Below are 20832 nucleotides of genomic sequence, written 5' to 3'. Positions count from 1 at the left end.
AACATTATTCCTCTTTATATTTGGGTCCAGACCAATTCTCTCTAACGTCACTCACAAAAAGCTGATTATTATATGTGCTAACTAAGGAACAGTTATGGTTGAGGAAAAAGCTTTATTTTTTCATCTCACATTTTCAGTTGCAGAAGTAAGAGCACATATAAAATTGGGTCAATTTTTTCACAAAAGTTGGTGTGACACTGGGACTGAAATTTGATTTAACTATGCAGTCGTTATATAAAAGATTTGGCACTGATATTGACTTTTCTAAAATTGTTCATAGATTATATTTTTGTTATCAAGTTGTCTGGCATTCAGTTTGTTTTACTAATTTACATGTTAATTATGACTTTTCCATAAGACTCTGTTACCCTAGTAAATGTACTTGCTGACTTCTGTAAATAAAACTATGAAGTCAAATCCTGTTTTCATTATTAGTTTTTTGCATGTAATATGATTAATTACATTTTCTTCATTTTTTAATCAATGTTCTTCAAGCATTTAAATCACTTTATTTTACTCTTGCTGTTATAGTTTCTGCTTTTTTAAAAATAAACCTTGACTTTGTCTCCATAAAGTTCTATGACATATGCCAACAACATAACTAAACAAAAACAAAATATAATAGATGTTAATTTATCCTGCAAGCAGTAAACCGTAACAAATTATTCTGAACTGAAGTAATTATAGCTTTAATATTTAACAGTTCTATAATGAAACTGACAAAGGAATTTTGCAAGTTTGTGCAGATAAATCCCTTATGCCATCTTGTGGTTCACTGGTTTAAAAGCATCAAGCAGGAATATGAATGTTGAGAAGATAGTTTCTATAACTGTGCAGTTACTATTGTTAATTAAAAATAATAATGAAGAGTTCGATATAGGTGCCATAAGTTTAGAAAGCGCTTTACAAATGTGTTTTAAGACACCTGCTCTAATCCCAATCAGTTCACCCTACCTTTAGCAAATCTGGGTTAAAATTTTCTAAGTGCTTAAGAGACTTAGGACCTAAAATAATGGAATTTAGGCTAAGGGACAGATTTTTTAACAGTAAGTTCCTAAAGATGCAGATAGGAACCTGGGGGATTTTCAAAAATGCCTGCACCCACAAAGCCTGGGCTAGGTTCCTATGCTCCCTATACAATGAATAGAGAGATATAGGTGCCTTAGAATTCACAAAGTCATCATGCTAGGTGGGGAGCTGCCTAAAGTAGCCAATGGAGATGATGCCGATAAGAGGGGTATATGCTAAGCCCTGCCCTACTCTCAGAGATATGCCAAGTCCAGATTGCAGGAAGGTGCCTATCTATGCTAGAGATCCACTACTGGGAACCCCCATCTCAGAGTCAGGTGGCTTAGGTGCTTATCTCCACACAAAATGGCCAGAGGAGGAGTCCATCTTATAGCTTTTAGCTCAGTCCTACCTCCCAGGAGTGTGCTAACCCTTGAGATATAGGATAATCTGATGGGGGTTACCCTCAGTCTCTCCTGGTGAAGCTGTTCCACTTTGGATAAATATTTAGTCATTCAAGCAGGGGGACTGGATCTTGGGTCATCTGCCCCCCAGGTGGGTTCCTTATCCACTAGGCTACAGAGTCAGTCTCGCTTGCTCTTTAGCGGCCCCTTCCTCCCCTTTCATAGTTCACTCCACAGTGGACCAACTTCAGCATGAGAGTTTGCAGGTATGTATGTAGTGGAATGGCTGCAGTTGGCTAGGCAAAGAACTCGATTCTGTTCCTATTTGATCCATCTGAAATCGGGAATGACTTCAGCGCACACTCTAATTGCTCAAGAACTGAATGTAGTGGACTTGCCACTTCTCTCTCTATATTTCTCCTTTCCTATTTCTTCTTTATAATTGGAGAGAGAGAGAGAGCAAGAAAGAAAAATCTGATTTTTACACAGGGATGGTCTGTCCCTGACGAATGGAGAGCTAAATGCCACAACATGTCCCCTCTTGAAAGTGATTACTTCAGTGTTGTTATTGCGTTGAAGCTGGATTCTCAATTGTAATATGATGAATTTTAAAGTGACTGATATTTTGAAACATATAGGCATTTTATTCTTTCTTCCCTGACTTACATGGTTCTTCCCCATATATACAGCAAATAAGAAAATGGTATTTCATAATTTAATTGCAAAACAAGTTTTTTTATTGTACCTTTAACATTTGAGACTCTGCTCTCCTCTGAAACATATCTGCATTGCTGTAAATAATATAAAATGTTTAGCTGTGATATTGGTCAGTAATAGAGGAAGTATAGCTGATAAAATTCTGCTGTTCCTGACACAGCAAGATGATTTACCAGTTAGTGGATATCTCCATATATATTTCCTCCACCATTGCACACACTTGGCCTCTTCATACCATAAAATAGTTAACAATTAAAAGCCACTAATCTAATCTATTCCATAATTGTTATCTCCTAGAAATCTCTTATTGACATAACATTAATATGGCTGACACATCTCCGTTCAGCACAATTTACAGAAACAATGAGAGCAATATTACATGTGGCAAAGTGAATGAAAAGCCCAGACTAAAATATGAGTCTTAACACTGAATTGTACTGATTCAAAAAGATGTCCAAGGATTTAGCCATGCAACTCCCATGGCTTTGCATAGCATTAAGTGATTCAGAAAAAGAAGGAATTATATTTGTGTATGATATTTACTTACACCTAAGTCTCGAGGGGAGTCAGAGGACTTTGGCTGGCTGATGACAGAGGATTTAGTGTTTCTAGAAATGTGAGTAGTAGCTGAATCTCCTAAATACCTTTGATCTATGACAAAGGAAAAAGATAGAGTATATAAGAGCTGCCATCCTGGAACAAACCATGGTCCATCTTGTCCAGCATCCTGTGTCTGACAGGGGCCCATACCAGAGCTTCAGGGAGAGTGTACAAAACAGGACATTTATAGAGTAATCCACTTGTCTTCCACTCCTGGCTTCTGGTAGTCAGACGTTTAGAGTTGCCCTGAGGTTGGGGTTGTGGCCCTGACCACCTTGTCTAATACTCATTGCTAGACCTATTCTCCATGAATTTATCAAGTTCCTTTATGAACTTTTGGCCATCACAACATCCCACGGCAATGAGTTCCATATGTTAGTACTTTTTTACACAATGCATAACTTTCTCATTTGTATTAAATCAACTGTCTATTAATTACATCAGGTGACCCCTGGTTTTTGTACTGTGTGAAGGGGTAATATTTCTCTATTCATCTTTTCCACACTATTCATGATTTTGCAGACCTCTATCATATCCCCTCTGAGGCATCCCTTTTCTGAGTTGAAAAGTCCTAACCTTTTTAGTCTTTCCTTGCATGGAACCCATTCCATATCCTTGATCATCTTTGTTGCACTTCTCTGAACGTTTTCCATATAGTTTTTGAGATGGGGTTATCAGAAATGGACATAGTGTTCAAGGTGTGGCATTATGACATCGTATTATTTTTTCATCCCTTTTCCATATCACAGACAGCTGCAGAAGCACATGGGCCAGCAAACAGAGCTGTAAACAGGGGAGTTTGAGTGGGAGTTCTGTTGGAGGAGAAGGCATTTGTAGAGGCTGGTAGGAGCAGTGTGCTGGGAGAGAAGCTGAGCCCTGATTAGGGGGTTGGGCTTCTCTGATTAGGCATCAGCAAACAGAGCTGTAAACAGGGGAGTTTAAGTGGGAGAACACTAGGAGAACCACGCAGAGGAACAGATAGGCTAGTGAAGGCAGTGTGTGGTGTTTGGTGTTTGTTGGGGGTTTGTTTTGCTGTGGGTGGTGATGTTCTGGTTTGGTTTGTGTTTCCTGGACTAACAGGACCTAGGTGGACAGGCTATGACAAATACAGAGGCAGCAGTGGTAGTGACCCAAGCGGTGGAAGACACAATGAAGATGACTGATGTGGAAACTGCAGCATGTACATGATCCTGGAGGGGGTACCTGAAAAGAGTTTCGTCTGCATGAAGTGCCACCTGATAGAGCTGAAGGAAGAAAAGATCTGAGGACTGGAGATGCAGGTGGAAACTCTGAATGAGTTTAGAAGGGGGTTCAAGCAGATGATGCCGCAAAGACATGAAGAGACTGAAGGGAAAAGCTCAGACTTGCAGATGGAAGCAGGATAAAAGAACTCTGAGGGAAGGCTTCACATAGCTGAAGTTGCATAACTTAAGTTCGATTCCCCACTGGCAGTGTAGACCAAGTCTAAGAGAACCAGGCAGAGGAAAAGACTGGCTAGTGAAGGAGAAATTGAACTCAGGAACAAGTTTTTAAAGTTGAAAAATGAAGAAGAGCCACAGCAGGTGGTCACTGAAGGTGGGAAAGCAAGAAAGAAGAGAAGAGCAGCTAGTTCTATAGGAAAAGGGGAAGAGTCAATGGAGATAACAACACCAAATATGAGCCCCAGGAAGATACAGAATGAGTTGCAGAGGACTGCAAGGGAGAATAGGAATTGAGAGGATCTGCAGCCAGAGGGAACAGGGGATAGATCAGAAAATCACGGTATCATCAGGAAAAGGCAGGTTTACATGACTGGGGACTCCTTACTGAGAAAAATAGACAGGCTTGTAACTGGAGCTGATCCAGAGAACAGAAGGATATGCTGTCTGCTGGGTGCTAAGATACAGGATTTGGACCTGTCATAAACAGATAGTTAAGGGTTAATGTCTCTTTTACTGGAAAAGGGTTAACAAACAGGAACCCAAACACATGACCAGAGGACCAATCAAAAAACAAGATACTTTCAAATCTAGGTGGAGGGAAGCCTTTGTTTGTGGGTTTTGGGTTTGTGTGTTGTTCTCTCTGGGTCCTGGACGGGACTAGAGGTGCAACCAGGTTTCTGCCAATCTCCCTGCTACAGTCTCTATCTATTCAGAATAGTGAGTAAGTACAAAGGCGGTTATAGTCTTTTAACTTGTTTTTCTTTATTTGCAGATGTGTACTTGCTGGAAGTAGCTTAAATTGTGTTTCTGCTGAAGAAAACTTCTTTCTATTGTCTATAAGCTATAAAACCCTGTATATTTACCATCTTGATTACAGAGACAATTTTTATGTTTTTCCTTCTTTATTAAAGTTTTCCTCTTTTTTTTTAAAAATCTAATTGATTTTTTTGGTTATCTTTTGTAAGACTCCAGGGAAGGGAGTCTGCACTCACCAGGGAATTGGTGGGAGAAAGGAAAGGGAGGAGGGAAGAAAAACGTGCTCTCTGCGTTGATCTCTGTATCTCTCTCCGGGGAAGAAGGGAGGGGGAAGGTAACATTCCTCTTGGGGTGGTGATTCAAGGAGTTGAATAACGGTGGTCTCCTAGTGTACCCAGGGCGGGAAAGAGCTGGGAGGAAGAAAGGATGGGGAAGGGAAATGGTTTATTCCCCTTTGTTGTGAGACTCAAGGAATCTGGGTCTTGGGGGTCCCCAGGGAAGGGTTTGGGGGGACCAGAGGGTATCAGGCCCTGGAATTCCTGATTGATGGCAGCGCTACAGAATCTAAGCTGGTAATTAAGCTTAGAGGACTTTAGGCTAGTACCCATATCCTGGACATTAAGGTCCAGAGTTGGGAATTATACTATGACATGTTGGCAGCGTGTGGGAAAGTAGAATCCAAAAGCCAGTAAGATTATTATTTTTCTTTTTCTCTGCTAGCTGCTTGTAGCAGAGAGAGGGTTTTCAAAACTACAGCCAGAGATTTTTTTTTTTTCCTTGCTCCGTTCTGGCTGTGCATAGAGATTGCCTCAGGTAAAGGCCATTAAGTTTAACAAGGGTCTTTTGTTAGACAGTAGAACTCCAGCTGTGAGTCAACTACACCAGCAGAACACACATGCAAATGAAGGGTTTCTTTTTGTTCTAGTTTTATCCGGGAAGGCTAGTTAGAAAGGCACTGTTGCTAGGCCACCCGAGAAGCAACAGAAAAGCCGCAGTTCAGGCAATAAACACCAGAGGGCACCCCAACACAAGAAAGCAGGAACCATGACTACTAAGGATACCCTGAAACAGGAACAAGCGAGACTGGAGGCAGAGGAACAAATCAAAGAGGCAGAGCACAAGCGAGACATGGAAAAAAAACTACAAGAGCTAGAAATAAAACAAAAAGAGATGGAGCTAAGAGAAAGAGAAAAAGAGGCTGCCCACAGGAGAGAGCTGGAGATAAAAGAGAAAGAGTTGGAACTCCAGAGGCAGACCCTGGAATTAGAACGGGCTAAGCAACAGAACACAGCCAATCCTAACAACCCTTCTCAAGATGTTGTTCCACATCCCAAGAAATTTCCCACCTACAAGGCAGGTGATGACACTGAGGCCTTCGTAGAAAATTTTGAAAGAGCCTGCCTTGGGTACAGCATCCCTGAAGACCAGTACATGATAGAGCTGAGACCACAGCTCAGTGGACCTTTAGGAGAGGTGGTGGCTGAAATGCCTAAGGAGAAAATGAACGACTATAAACTTTTTCAAACCAAGGCCAGATACCAAATGGGGATCACATCTGAACATGCCCATCGGTGGTTCAGAGCCCTTAAATGGAAACCAGATGTGTCATTCCCCTGACACGCCTACCACATTGCAAAGAATTATGAAGCCTGGATATCAGGAACAAAGGTTAACAATCTGGATGAGCTGCACTTCCTGATACAAATGGAGCAGTTCTTAGATGGTGTTCCTGAGGAAATAGAAAGGTACATCCTAGATGGAAAGCCCAAAACGGTAATCGAGGCAGGGGAGATTGGAGCCAAATGGATGGAAGTAACAGAAAAGAAAAAACCTACTGTCAAGGGGAACGAATACCCCAGGGGGCACACCGACAATAAACCCTATAACCGAGGGCAGCCCAAGACCCCACCTACAACCCAAGGAAAGCCACAGACGCCCTATTCTTCCACCTCACCCGTCTCCAGTAACCCACCTCGACCCAGTGACCAGTCAGCTGGAAGATGCTTTAAGTGTAATGAACTGGGACATATAAAGGCCAACTGCCCAAAGAACCCAAACCAAGTGCAGTTCATTACACTACCATCACACCAAAGATCCCCAGGCCCAGATGCCTCTCAAATACTCTTGGAGCGAAGGGAAACTTTGAGAGTGGGCGGAAAGAAGGTTACTGCGTGGAGAGACACGGGGGCACAAGTGTCAGCTATCCACCAATCCTTGGTGGACCCCAAATTCATCAACCCGAAGGCCCAAGTGACAATTTACCCCTTCATGTCACAAGCTGTAGACTTGCCTACAGCTGAACTGCCTGTCCAGTACAAAGGCTGGTCAGGAATGTGGACTTTGGCAGTCTATGACAATTATTCCATCCCCATGCTACTAGGGGAAGATTTGGCCAACCAAGTGAAGCAGGCCAAGAGAGTGGGAATGGTTACATGTAGCCAAACCAGGCAAGCTTCCAGACCCATTTCTGTTCCTGAGCCGTCCACAGGGGCCCCGTCTGTGTTACAAGAGACCCAGACAGAGGTAGTGGACCCGGATCCCATGCCAACAATGGAAACAGCCACAGTGCCTCCAGTCCCAGACCAGGAACTGGAAAAGCAGCCAGCACCAGAACCATTGCCAGCACTGATGACAGTGCTTCCAAATCCATCTTCAACCCCAACGCCAGAGGGCGCCAGCGAGCCTGAACTGGCAGAAGCAGCAGACAACCACACCCAAGAGGCTCAGCCAGAGCCTGAAATACCCCCTGGTGCACCAGCGGAGAGCGGCTCACCAGCAACGGAAACAACCCCATCACCTACATCGCTTCCAGAGGGACCAAGCCCAAGTCCACAGTCTAAGGAAGAACTGGTGTCTCCAGCTTCAAGGGAACAGTTCCAGACTGAGCAGGAAGCAGATGACAGCCTTCAGAAAGCTTGGGCGGCGGCAAGGAGCACCGCCTCTCAGCTCTTTTAACCGATCCCGGTTTGTTATAGAACAAGGACTTTCATACAAGGAGACTCTTTCTGGTGGACACCAGGAAGAATGGCAGCCGCAAAAACAGTTGGTGGTTCCAACTAAGTACTGGGAGAAGCTCTTAAGCTTAGCCCACGATCATCCCAGCGGCCATGCTGGGGTGAACAGAACCAAAGACCGGTTGGGGAAGTCCTTCCACTGGGAGGGGATGGGCAAGGACGTTGTCAAGTATGTCCGGTCTTGTGGGGTGTGCCAAAGAGTGGGAAAACCCCAAGACCAGGTCAAGGCCCCTCTCCAGCCACTCCCCATAATTGAGGTCCCATATCAGCGAGTAGCTGTGGATATTCTGGGTCCTTTCCCAAAAAAGACACCCAGAGGAAAGCAGTACATACTGACTTTCGTGGACTTTGCTACTCGATGGCCGGAAGCAGTAGCTCTAGGCAACACCAGGGCTAACGCGGTGTGCCAGGCCCTAACAGACATTTTTGCCAGGGTAGGTTGGCCCTCAGACATCCTTACAGATTCAGGATCTAATTTCCTGGCAGGAACCATGAAAGAACTGTGGGAAACTCACGGGGTGAATCACTTGATTGCCACCCCTTATCACCATCAAACCAATGGCCTGGTGGAAAGGTTTAATGGAACTTTGGGGGCCATGATACGTAAATTCGTCAGTGAACACTCCAATAATTGGGACCTAGCGTTGCAGCAGTAACTTTTTGCCTACAGGGCTGTACCACATCCCAGTTTAGGGTTTTCACCGTTTGAACTTGTGTATGGCCACGAGGTTAAAGGGCCATTACAGTTGGTAAAGCAGCAATGGGAGGGGTTTATGCCTTCTCCAGGGACTAATATTCTGGACTTTGTAAGCAACCTACAAAACACCCTCCGGCACTCTTTAGCCCTTGCTAAAGAAAACCTAAAGGATGCTCAGGAAGAGCAAAAAGCCTGGTATGACAGACATACCAGAGAGCGTTCCTTCAAGGTAGGAGACCAGGTTGTGGTCTTGAAGGCGCAACAGGCCCATAAGATGGAAGCATCATGGGAAGGGCCATTCACGGTCCAAGAGCGCCTGGGAGCTGTTAACTACCTCATAGCATTTTCCAATTCCTCCCTAAAGCCCAGAGCGTACCATGTTAAATCTCTCAAGCCCTTTTATTCCAGAGACTTACAGGTTTGTCAGTTTACAGTCCAGAGAGGAGATGACGCTGAGTGCCTGACGGTGTCTACTACGAAGGAAAAAAAGACAGTGGCGTGGAAGAGGTGAACCTCTCAACCACCCTGGAACGTCTGCAGCGGCAACAAATCAAGGAGCTGTGCACTAGCTTCGCCCCATTGTTCTCAGCCACCCCAAGACGGACTGAATGGGCATACCACTCCATTGACACAGGTAATGCTCACCCAATTAGAACCCCACCCTACCGAGTGTCTCCTCATGCCAAAGCTGCTATAGAACGGGAGATCCAGAACATGCTACAGATGGGTATAATCCGCTCATCTACCAGTGCATGGGCATCTCCAGTGGTTCTGGTACCCAAACCAGATGGGGAAATACGCTTTCGCGTGGACTACCATAAGCTAAATGCGGTAACTCGTCCAGACAACTATCCAATGCCACGCACCGATGAGCTATTGGAAAAGCTGGGACATGCCCAATTCATATCTACAATAGACTTAATCAAGGGGTACTGGCAAGTACCGCTAGATGAACCTGCCAAGGAAAGGTCAGCATTCATCACCCATGCGGGGGTGTATAAATTTAATGTACTTCCTTTCAGGCTGCGAAATGCACCCGCCACCTTCCAGAGGCTGGTAGATGGTCTACTAGCAGAACTGGGTGAATATGCAGTTGCCTACCTCGATGATGTGGCCATCTTTTCTGACTCCTGGCCCGAACACCTGGAAAAGGTCTTTGAGTGCATCAGGCAGGCTGGACTAACTGTTAAGGCCAAAAAGTGTCAAATAGGCCAAAACAGAGTAACTTACCTGGGACACCAGGTGGGTCGAGGAACCATAAACCCCCTACAGGCCAGGCTATCCAAAAGTGGCCTGTCCCAAAGTCAAAGAAACAGGTCCAATCCTTCTTAGGCTTGGCCGGATACTACAGGCGATTTGTACCACACTACAGCAAAATCGCTGCCCCACTGACCGACCTGACCAAAAAGACCCAGCCAAATGCAGTTAAGTGGACTGATGAGTGTCAAAAGGCCTTTACCCGACTTAAGGCGACGCTCATGTCTGACCCTGTGTTAAGGGCCCCGGACTTTGACAAACCATTCCTAGTAACCACCGATGCATCCGAGTGTGGTATAGGGGCAGTTCTCATGCAGGAAGGACCGGATCACAACTTCCACCCTGTCGTATTTCTCAGCAAGAAACTGTCTGAGAGGGAAAGTCACTGGTCAGTCAGTAAAAAGGAATGCTACGCCATTGTGTACGCCCTGGAAAAGCTATGCCCATACGTTTGGGGACGGCGGTTCCAGCTACAAACTGACCATGCTACGCTAAAGTGGCTTCATACTGCCAAGGGGGACAACAAAAAACTTCTTCAATGGAGTTTAGCTCTCCAAGATTTTAATTTTAAAATTCAACACATTTCAGGAGCTTCTAACAAAGTAGCTAATGCACTCTCCCGTGGAAGTTTCCCAGAATCCACTGGTTAAAAATTGTCCTTAAAATGTAGAAGTCTTGTAGTTTACATACGTATTAGTATATGTAAAGGTGCATTGTGTTGTATTAATCTGTTCATTCTAAAGTTCTAGGAAGAAATCACCGCCAGTGAGGTTCCCCACTGTCTGCAATTTGGGGGGCATGTCATAAACAGATAGTTAAGGGTTAATGTCTCTTTTACCGGTAAAGGATTAACAAACAGGGACCCAAACACATGACCAGAGGACCAATCAAAAAACAAGATACTTTCAAATCTAGGTGGAGGGAAGCCTTTGTTTGTGGGTTTTGGGTTTGTGTGTTGTTCTCTCTGGATCCTGGACGGGACTAGAGGTGCAACCAGGTTTCTGCCAATCTCCCTGCTACAGTCTCTTATCTATTCAGAATAGTGAGTAAGTAAAAAGGCAGTTATAGTCTTTTAACTTGTTTTTCTTTATTTGCAGATGTGTACTTTCTGGAAGTAGCTTAAATTGTGTTTCTGCTGAAGAAAGCTTCTTTCTATTGTCTATAAGCTATAAAAACCCTGTATATTTACTATCTTGATTACAGAGACAATTTTTATGTTTTTCCTTCTTTATTAAAGTTTTCCTCTTTTTTTAAAAAATCTAATTGATTTTTTGGTTATCTTTTGTAAGACTCCAGGGAAGGGAGTCTGCACTCACCAGGGAATTGGTGGGAGAAAGGAAAGGGAGGAGGGAAGAAAAACGTGTTCTCTGCGTTGATCTCTGTATCTCTCTCCGGGGAAGAAGGGAGGAGAAAGGTAACATTCCTCTCGGGGTGGTGATTCAAGGAGTTGAATAACGGTGGTCTCCTAATGTACCCAGGGCGGGAAAGAGCTGGGAGGAAGAAAGGATGGGGAAGGGAAATGGTTTATTCCCCTTTGTTGTGAGACTCAAGGAATCTGGGTCTTGGGGATCCCCAGGGAAGGGTTTGAGGGGACCAGAGGGTATCAGGCCCTGGAATTCCTGATTGGTGGCAGCGCTACAGAATCTAAGCTGGTAATTAAGCTTAGAGGACTTTAGGCTAGTACCCATATCCTGGATGCTAAGGTTCAGAGTTGGGAATTATACTATGACAGTACCTGAGGCTGAAGAGGATCCTAACATGTCTACATAGGGATTTAGGTCGGCTTAACTATGCCAGTCGGGTGTTGGGGGACAGGAGGGTAGATTTTTCACAACACTGACTGATGAAGCTATGTCAGCCTAATTTTCTAGTGTAGACCAGGCTGCTATTGACTGGATCACGCTTATCCGTTCGCTAGTTGACTCCCTCAAATAATCCTAATAATAGAATTATAGAATCATAGGACTGGAAGGGACCTTGAGAGGTCTTCTAGTCCAGTCCCCTGCACTCAAGACAGGATTAAGTATTATCTAGACCATCCCTGATAGGTGTTTGTCTACCTGCTCTTAAAAATCTTCAGTGATGGAGATTCCACAGCCTCCCTAGACATTTCATTCCAGTGCTTAACTACCCTGACAGTTAGGAGGTTTGTCCTAATGTCCAAACTAAACTGCTATTGCTGCAATTTAAGCTCATTGCTTCTTGTCCTATCCTCCGAGGACAAGGAGAACAATTTTTCTCCCTCCTCCTTGTAACAACCACTGATGTACATGAAAACTGTTATCATGTCCCCTCTTGGTTTTCTCTTCTCCAGACTAAACAAACCCAATTTTTTCAATCTTCATGTTTTCTAGAACTTTAATCATTTTTGTTGCTCTTCTCTGGACTTTCTCCAATTTTTATACATCTTCCTGAAATGTGGACTGGACACAGTACTCCACTTGAGCCGTAATCAATGTGGAGTAGAGCGGAAGAATTACTACTTGTGTCTTGCTTACAGCGCTCCTGCTAATATACCCCAGAACAATGGTCATTCTTTTGGTAACAGTGTTAGACTGTTGACTCATATTTAACTTGTTATCCATTATGACCCCCAGATCCCTTTTCACAGTACTCCTTCCTAGGCAGTCATTTCCCATTTTGTATGTGTGCAACTGATTGTTCCTTCCTAAGTGGAGTACTTTGCATTTGTCCTTATTGAATTTCATTCCATTTATGTCTGACCATTTCTCCAGTTTATCCAGATCATTTTGAATTTTAATCCTATCCTGCAAAGCACTTGCAGCCCCTCTCAACTTGGTATCATCCGCAAACTTTATAAGTGTACTCTCTATGCCATCATCTAGAGCACTGATGAAGACGTTGAATAGAACTGGACCCAGAACTGATCCCTGTGGGACCCCACTCGCTATGTCCTTCCACCATGACAGTGAATCACTGATAACCATTCTCTGGGAATGGTTTTCCAACCAGTTATGCATCCACCTTATAGCAGCTCTAGGTTGTATTTCCTTAGTTTGTTTATGAGAAGGTCATGCTCGATCTTATCAAAAGCTTTACTAAAGTCAAGATATACCACATCTACATCTTCTCCCTATCCACAAGGCTTGTTACCCTGTCAAAGAAAGCTATCAGGTTGGTTTAACATAATTTGTTCTTGACAAATCTATGCTGACTGTTACTTATCACTTTATTATCTTCTAGATGTTTGCAAATTGATTACTTAATTATTTGCTGCATTATCTTTCTGGGTACAGAAGTTAAACTGACTGGTCTGTAATTCCCTGGGTTGTTCTTATTCCCATTTTTATAGATTGGCACTATATTTGCCCTTTTCCAGTTTTCTGGAATCTTACCGGTCTTCCATGACTTTTAGAAGATAATCGTTAATGGTTCAGATATCTCCTTAGTCAGCTCTTTGAGTATTCTTGGATTTATTTCATCAGGCACTGCTGACTTGAAAACATTTAAGTTGTCTATGTAATTTTTAACTTGTTCTTTCCCTGTTTTAGCCGTTAATCCGACCTCATTTTCACTGGCATTCATTAAGTTAGATGTCCAATTGCTACTAAACTTTTTGGTGAAAACTGAAACAAAAAAGTCAATTAGCACTTCTGCCATTTCCACATTTTGTGTTACTGTTAATTGAATGGTGAAACATGATTTCTCTCTACAAAAGCCATGTTGGTTCTTACCTAACAAATCACATTTATCTACGTGTGTGACAATTCTATTCTTTATTACAGTTTCTATCAATTTTGCTGGTACTGAAGTTAGATTCAGTGGCTTGCCAGGATTGCCTCTGGAGCCCTTTTTAAAAATAAACATTAGAGGGGATTTGATTGCAGCCTTCAACTACCTGAAGGGGGATTCCAAAGAGGATGGACCTAGGCTGTTCTCAGTGGTGGCAGATGACAGAACAAGGAGCAATGGTCTCAAGTTGCAGTGGGGGATGTCTAGGTTGAATATTAGGAAAAACTATTTCACTAGGAGGGTGGTGAAGCATTGTTATGGGTTACCTAGGGAGGTAGTAGAATCTCCATCCTTAGAGGTTTTTAAGTCCTGGCTGGGATGATTTAGTTGGGGTTGGTCCTGCTTTGAGCGGAGGTTGGAGTAGGTGATCTCCTGAGATCTCTTCCAACTCTAATTGTCTATGATGCTATGAACATTACACAAGTAATTTAATGTTAGTGTGCTTTGATAAGTGGATAATGTTCAGGTCAATCTTAGTTAAGTCACATATTCATTTATATAGCAGTAAAATCTTATCATTCCAAAACATCACTGGTAGATTCCACAGCTGTGGAATAGTGTTTTTTAATCACTTCATGGTGGCTGAGTGCCCCAAGTATATTTGGCAGCACCTTTATAGCTGCCAAATGCCAATTTATAGCTTAGCTATGTCTAAGGAATTTCACTGAATTCAGTGGAACAGTCATTTGAAACATCAGCAAAGGACATGAGAGGATCTAACAATGTAGACATTAGTGGCTGGTTCAGAAACAACAAAGGATGTGCAAAACCCTTCAGCTTTCCTCGCTGATCTTACTCATGGAATTAGTCCCAATCATACTCATGTGATTTTGGCACATGGAGATGGCCCCTCCAGGCATGAATCTGACCCCTTCTCTATTGAAGAAGGGTGTCAGTTATCTCTGCAACTCTACACCCCACTTTCTAGGACTCTACAGAGGAATCTCCACTGGGGATCTATGCAGGGTGAGAGGGGCAGTACTAAGCAGGGAATGGGCAATCCAAGTTGGGTGTGATCAGGGTTGTGGGGGATGCACATAATTCCCCTGTGGCTCCCCAAAAATTATCTGGGAAAGGTGATAAATCACCAGACTATATCTTTCCTATTGTGCAACCTCCACATTGGGGAAGTCCTCCTGAAAGTGGGGGTTCCCTGGGCTACATAACAGTGGTCAGAGGAGTCCCTGCAAGCTCAACTCCACTGCCAGGGACTGATCATAGTACCTCTCTGACCCAGAGCTGATATTGGTTGAAAAAAGCCTCCAAGATAGCCCAGGCCGCCTGCAAATCCTGAGAGATCTGTGGAGTTTGTAGGCCAACTCTTTCAGGAAAATAGGACAAGCTCCATCTCTGCCATTTGGGAGCAATTCTACCAGGATGTCTTTGTCAAGTCCCATTCCGTTACCCCTCCAGATTCTACCTCAGGAGAGGGCAAGCTTGACCTATTTTCTTAAAAACCTCTGCAATAGAACAACAATAATAATAATAAAAGATGGTTAGAAGCACTGTCCCCACCAGACAGTTATTTTTTTAGAAATTTCCTGCCTAAACTGCTGTCCTTGACACTGTCCCCTGCACCCTATATTCTTGTTTGTTATCATTTATTCAGAAGGTATAACAGGAATTCTTCCCAATATCTACATTTGTTTCTAATACACACATTTATGCTTGTCTAAAATGTGCCTACATGTTGATACACATCCATGTACATGAGCATGTTTTTCTGAGTCGGTACATTTTCTGGGTCATTAACTTTAAGTGCATATTTTTATCTGGGACATGAACACAAAAGTTTGTCTTTCTGAAATGCATTTTCAGATTCTTTTCTGGTATGTGACAGCTACAGGTCATAAATAAACTAAAAATATCTGTCTATTTGTTTGATATGCTTTTCTTTGGATCCATCAGTCAAAATTTGCATTGTTTTCCCCAGGCAGTAACTGTACTCTAGGGTTCTCTTAGATAAGCACCAGAGGACGCTTACCATAGGGTTCCTAACAGAAATGTTCCCATTGGCAAGTAGTGTGTATGTGTGTGGGGAGAGTTAATGAAGCATTTGAATGCAGCTACTTCAGGTTTCCAGATAAAGCCTGGACATAAGTTTTTAGAACTCAGCATAGCCTCTCCCTGAGTTGAACCCATACTTTGTTCATACACACTGAGAAATCTAAGGAAAAATGAGCTCAGTAATTTGATTAGGGTCCAATCTAAATCCCATTGAAAACAATGGAAAAGCTTTAGCTTCAGTGGGAATTGAATCAGGCCCTTAATTTATACAAACCTCTCCCATTTGCTGCTGTGGAGTTTATTTTAGCTTTCTAAAATTAAATTTATTTAATTAATTTATTTGTTATTTGTTGGGTGCATTTTATGTACATATTTATTAAGATATTTCTGTCTACAGCTCTCTTTTTTTTTTTTTTGCAGTGGTTTATAATCTTAGAAAGTAGTTATTAGGGCTGACTAGTATAGCCTGTAGGGACCACCTTTCTTTACCCCAAATTTGACAGTGGTTTGTGTCAAATAATGTATTATATGTAAATGTTAAAATAAAAGGACACTTGAATAGGGCCTTTTGTAAAACAAATCACTGGCTTGATTAAAATACCAAATTTTCCTACAGACAATCTTTGGGAAAATTATTTAAAAACAAAATGCCCATTCCTGAAGGATGCAGTAGGTACCCTTAAAATAATGTTTCATTCATATGCAAATTGATTATCCTGGCAATTACGTATTTTTCTTTCTATATCTTTCACCCAGTGGAGCACTTGGTCTAAACATTTTTTAAAATAACCAGACTGAGCACAATCTGGTCCTTGCTTTCCCCACTTAGTCCAAGGACTCTGTTATGTTTTAGCACAGAAGTAAATTACCTGCATACTCGGATTCTTTTATAGGTTTGGCAGGCAAAATTTTCAAAGCATGCATTGCCTCCAAGCTGGAAGTTTTTACAGTATCATAGGGATACTGTTCTTCATCAAGTACATCACGTGAATGTTCTGATTCATCCTCACCCACTTTTGCAAAATGTTTATCCTAGGCAAAAGAAAGAAATTCAGGTAACAAAATGAACCCATAGCTGCAGGGCTCACTTCAGGCTTGGCCAAAGTGAATGCAACTCCATTGACTCAAATGGCTCTACTGACTTTGACTTTGATGGAGTTGGACTGACTCATGCCATTTCATGCCTGCAGACTGTGAACTGGGAGTTTTGTTCAGCTGTTGAAGGGATGAAGATGAAAGGTTGCACATGGTACACTGGTGCAGCAGAGTTTCTATTTGCAGTTTAGAATGTAACTAAGGCCAGGTCCACACTACAGCATTAAATCGATTTAAACCGCGTTAAATCGATTTAACGCTGTACCCGTCCACACTACAAGGCACTTAAAATTGATTTTAAGGGGTCTTAAAATCGATTTATGTACTCCAGCTAAACGAAAGGAGTAACCCTAAAATCGATATTACTAAATCGATTTAGGGTTAGTGTGGATGGAAATCGAAGTTATTGGTCCCATTCTTTTACTGAGCTACCCAGAGTGCACCACTCCGGAAATCGATGGTAGCCTGGGACCATGGACGCACACCACCAAAGTAATGTGCCCTAGTGTGGACGCTTAAAATCGATTTTATAAAATCTGTTTTATAAAATCGATTTTATTAATTTCGATTTTACTCTGTAGTGTGGACGTGGCCTAAGGCTGCATACAGACATGAAAGTGACTTTAATTTGAAAGTTAGTGGGACTCAGGCTCCTAAGAGGGAGCTTTTCAAATAGCAGTTAGGAGTCTAATTTCCATCAAGTTTTGCTGAGTATCATTTGTGCCTTTGAAAATCTCCCCCAAGTGCCTAAATCACCTTGGACATGGTAATCTGGTTCCTAAGTCACTTAGAGACTTTTGAAAATGTTACACAGAGTGTAACTTAACCAGCAAAGCACATTTTAAAAATTTTACATTTCACTGTAATATTTTAAATGCTACATTTTTGCTATGCTGTTCAGTTACGTAAAACTTCAAGCTAGGGAATAGAACTAATATTATCACTGAGGGTATAGCTTAATGGCAGAACATTTCTGGCCTTGGACTCTGTGAATCTGAACATCAGTGATTTATGTAATTAACCAGCTCACCACAAATTGCAAATTTTAAAATAAAAATATAATATTCAAAAGTCACTTTTGGTTAACAGAAATTTAAGTATTTGAGTTTTGAGTGCTTGCACTAGCAAATCTTCTGTGTCCAAGCAAACAAGGCAGGGTGGTGAATATTACTGAATTGTAGAATTGCAATCAGCTTTCACATTTGAATGAAAGTTCACTGCAATGTTTTTATTTGTCCAGCTCTTCTGTTGGCACTACTTGGGTACTAATTGTCCAATTTATAGCACATGCTCTTACCATTCTTGTTTACACTAACTTCTATTGATTTTAGAGTGATTTTTGAGGTACACAAGTAAAACAGAATCAGGCCATAGATCAGCAATTGGCTGTTGAGCAGTCTGCTCCTGTAACAGCTCCTGTCAACTTCAGAAGTTCCAAGCCTATCTGGAAATAACCATTTTCCATGTTTATTTTAATACAAAATTACACACTAGAGAAAAAATGCATCTTATACTTTGGTAGATTTGATACTGAATGATTATTCTAAATACAATGATACTGTAGTTCAAACAGAACATAGCTATATGCAGAAAATGAATCCTATTCATGGTATTTTCAAAAACAAGCGTTGGCCTGATCCTGCTCCCGTTGAAGTCAAGTTAAAGCTCTCATTGATTCCATTAGGAGCAGAGTTATGCCAAGACTAAGCACTTTTCAAAATCCCACTCTACATTCCATGGGCTCAGGCAGAAAGGATGGTCTTCCCACAACAGCACTACAGCAGGCGACAATCTGAAATTTCAAGTCTAAGCGAAAGTAAAGCAAAATTTTCAAAAGGAATGGAAAAAAATACTTACAAAATTAGATGTTTTTCCAGGAATATTTCTGCTCTTGCCTTCTAAATAAAGTAATCAGAAAGATTACAGCAAGTATTATATATTCTATATAGAAGAGTGATACATTATTTAGCATTTTATTAAAAGGAACAGCACTCAGTTAACTGTATAATATACTGAAAATATTCACATAGCTCACATAGTGAAAAATGCTGGCTGCCCCTGAGTAGATACATTAGTAAGGAAAGAGTCTTATGGAACCTCAGACCCACCCTTATTTCATCTACACAGAGGCTATTAAGGCCAAGTTTTTTCTCAAATAGGTGCCTAAAGCTAGGTGCCTAAATAATAAATAAATACAAATATTGTAAATAGTTGTATGGTCCCCATCACCACAGCATCTGAGCACCTCACAGTTAGAGCTTAGAAGAAAATAGTTTTCCTGTCTCATGGATATTTTTGGGAGCTCAACATTTCTTCCTGTCTCAAATCTGGACAAAAAATTGGAATCTCAACTATTCATGAACTGAAAAAAAAACCCAATTTGTTTGGTTCTGGGCAATCAAAATGTTTCAGTTTTATACTTTTGAAGTGTTTCATTTTGATTTCAGCTTTTTTTCTTTTTTAACCTCTTTATACTCTGGCTTAAATTCTAAAGTAAACATAATTTCAAATCAGAAAAATTGATTTTTTCTTTTTGAAAATGTCAAGACAAAATGTTTTGATACTTTTAGAACTTATCTCATCACTTTTTTTCAAGTTCAGAATTTCATTAAAAGGGACTCCATTTCACAGCCGTTTCAGTTTCAACAAATCAGTATTGTTTGGTGAAAAAAAATATTATTGAAAAATTCCCGACCAGCTCTACTCACAGTCTTTAGTGTATTACACTCTTGCGAGGTAAGAAAGAAGCATAATTCCCATTACCTGGGAGACTGGGTCGCAGAGAGACTGACTTGCCCAGAGTCACACAGGAAGTCTGGGGAAAAGCAGGGAATTGCCTCTAGGACTCCTGAGTCCTAGGCTAGAATCTTAATGACTGGAAGTAGCCTCCCTCTCCTATGTGGCCAGAGTTTCAAATTTTCAGCAGCCAGCCCACCCACCCACCTGGAAAGTGGCAATATAATCAAAGAAGTCAATATAGTTTTGATTTTTGCAAATAGTTTGTTTACATATGCATGCTCCCATTTGATATATATTGTGTTATGTAGATCCTTTGGTCATTCTAACTGACCCTGATCAAAAAACAAAACAAAAGAAACACATACTTTTATGCATCATTGTTCTTCTGTAAGTTAGATGCAATACATGATCCCAGCAACAAAATATTGCACAATTTTGCATGGCCCAGCAGATGGCATTAAATGTTCATTTGTACTGTACCTGTACTACTGTTATCTTTGTTCATATAGGGGGAGGAGAAACAGACTCTTGCAAACTATGGGCCTGACTCTCTGCTTACTTACAACAATTTACTACTATAGCTCCATTGATTTCACTGAAGTTACTCCTGATTTACACCAGTGAGAGGAGAATCAGGCCCTACAAACATAATGATGAAAACAAACCAGTGCTTTAAAGTTTCATTCTTTGGTTTTCTATTTCAAATTATAAAAATGACTCTATATTCCCTGAGTTCCAAATTAAACATGCTCAACATGACAGGAAAATGAGTCATACAGATCAATATTATTGGCCATGTTCTCTAGTGTAACCAAGTGGAATTTGGAACAGGACCAGGCAGAGGTGGCCTCATTCCCAGCATAAATTAGAGCAGCACAAAGACATCAGTAACTTAAATTTACACCTGTATGTCCAGAGCCCCAAGCCATTCTCATAGTAAAGTGGGTGAGGTTCTGTGGCCTCTAAGGTGGAAGAAGTCCATCTAGATGATCATGATGGTCCCATCTGGCCTTTAATCATAGAATATCAGGGTTGGAAGGGACCTCAGGAGATCATCTAGTCCAACCCCTTTCTCAAAGTAGGGCAAGTCCCCAGACAAATTTTTTTTTTTTACACTCCAGTTCCCTAAGTGGCCCCCTTAAGGGCTGAACTCACAACCCTGGGTTTAGCAGGTCAATGGGCAAACCACTGAGCTATCCTTCCCCCATGTCTGTGAGTTTATGAGTCAGGGATCACTGGAGCTCAGAGGCATCCCAGCCATGCCTCCTTTCTTCTGGGAACACCTCTTCTGACGAAGCATGGTGAGGATGGTCACACAGAGCGACAGGACTGGCACTGTTCTATCTAGGGATTCCCTTTACGCA

At 41.9% G+C, this 20832-nt stretch overlaps 1 protein-coding gene across 1 annotated transcript in view; it reads right to left on the bottom strand.

Moving 5' to 3' along the window:
* Positions 1–542: 542 nt before the first annotated feature.
* CLNK (cytokine dependent hematopoietic cell linker) overlaps positions 543–20832 on the bottom strand; it is a 74606-nt gene continuing 54316 nt past the window's right edge. The window contains exons 4-8 of the mRNA XM_050945512.1: positions 18587–18627; positions 16504–16666; positions 2677–2780; positions 2158–2203; positions 543–601 (exon numbers count right to left, since the gene is read on the bottom strand). Coding sequence (XP_050801469.1) covers positions 543–601; positions 2158–2203; positions 2677–2780; positions 16504–16666; positions 18587–18627 — 413 coding nt within the window. The remainder of the gene's footprint in view (positions 602–2157; positions 2204–2676; positions 2781–16503; positions 16667–18586; positions 18628–20832) is intronic.

Source organism: Gopherus flavomarginatus, chromosome 3 (assembly GCF_025201925.1).
Source record: "Gopherus flavomarginatus isolate rGopFla2 chromosome 3, rGopFla2.mat.asm, whole genome shotgun sequence".
Lineage (NCBI taxonomy): Eukaryota > Metazoa > Chordata > Testudines > Testudinidae > Gopherus > Gopherus flavomarginatus.
The sequence above is the reverse complement of the archived record's forward strand: the minus strand, read 5'-3'. Positions and strand labels throughout refer to the sequence as shown.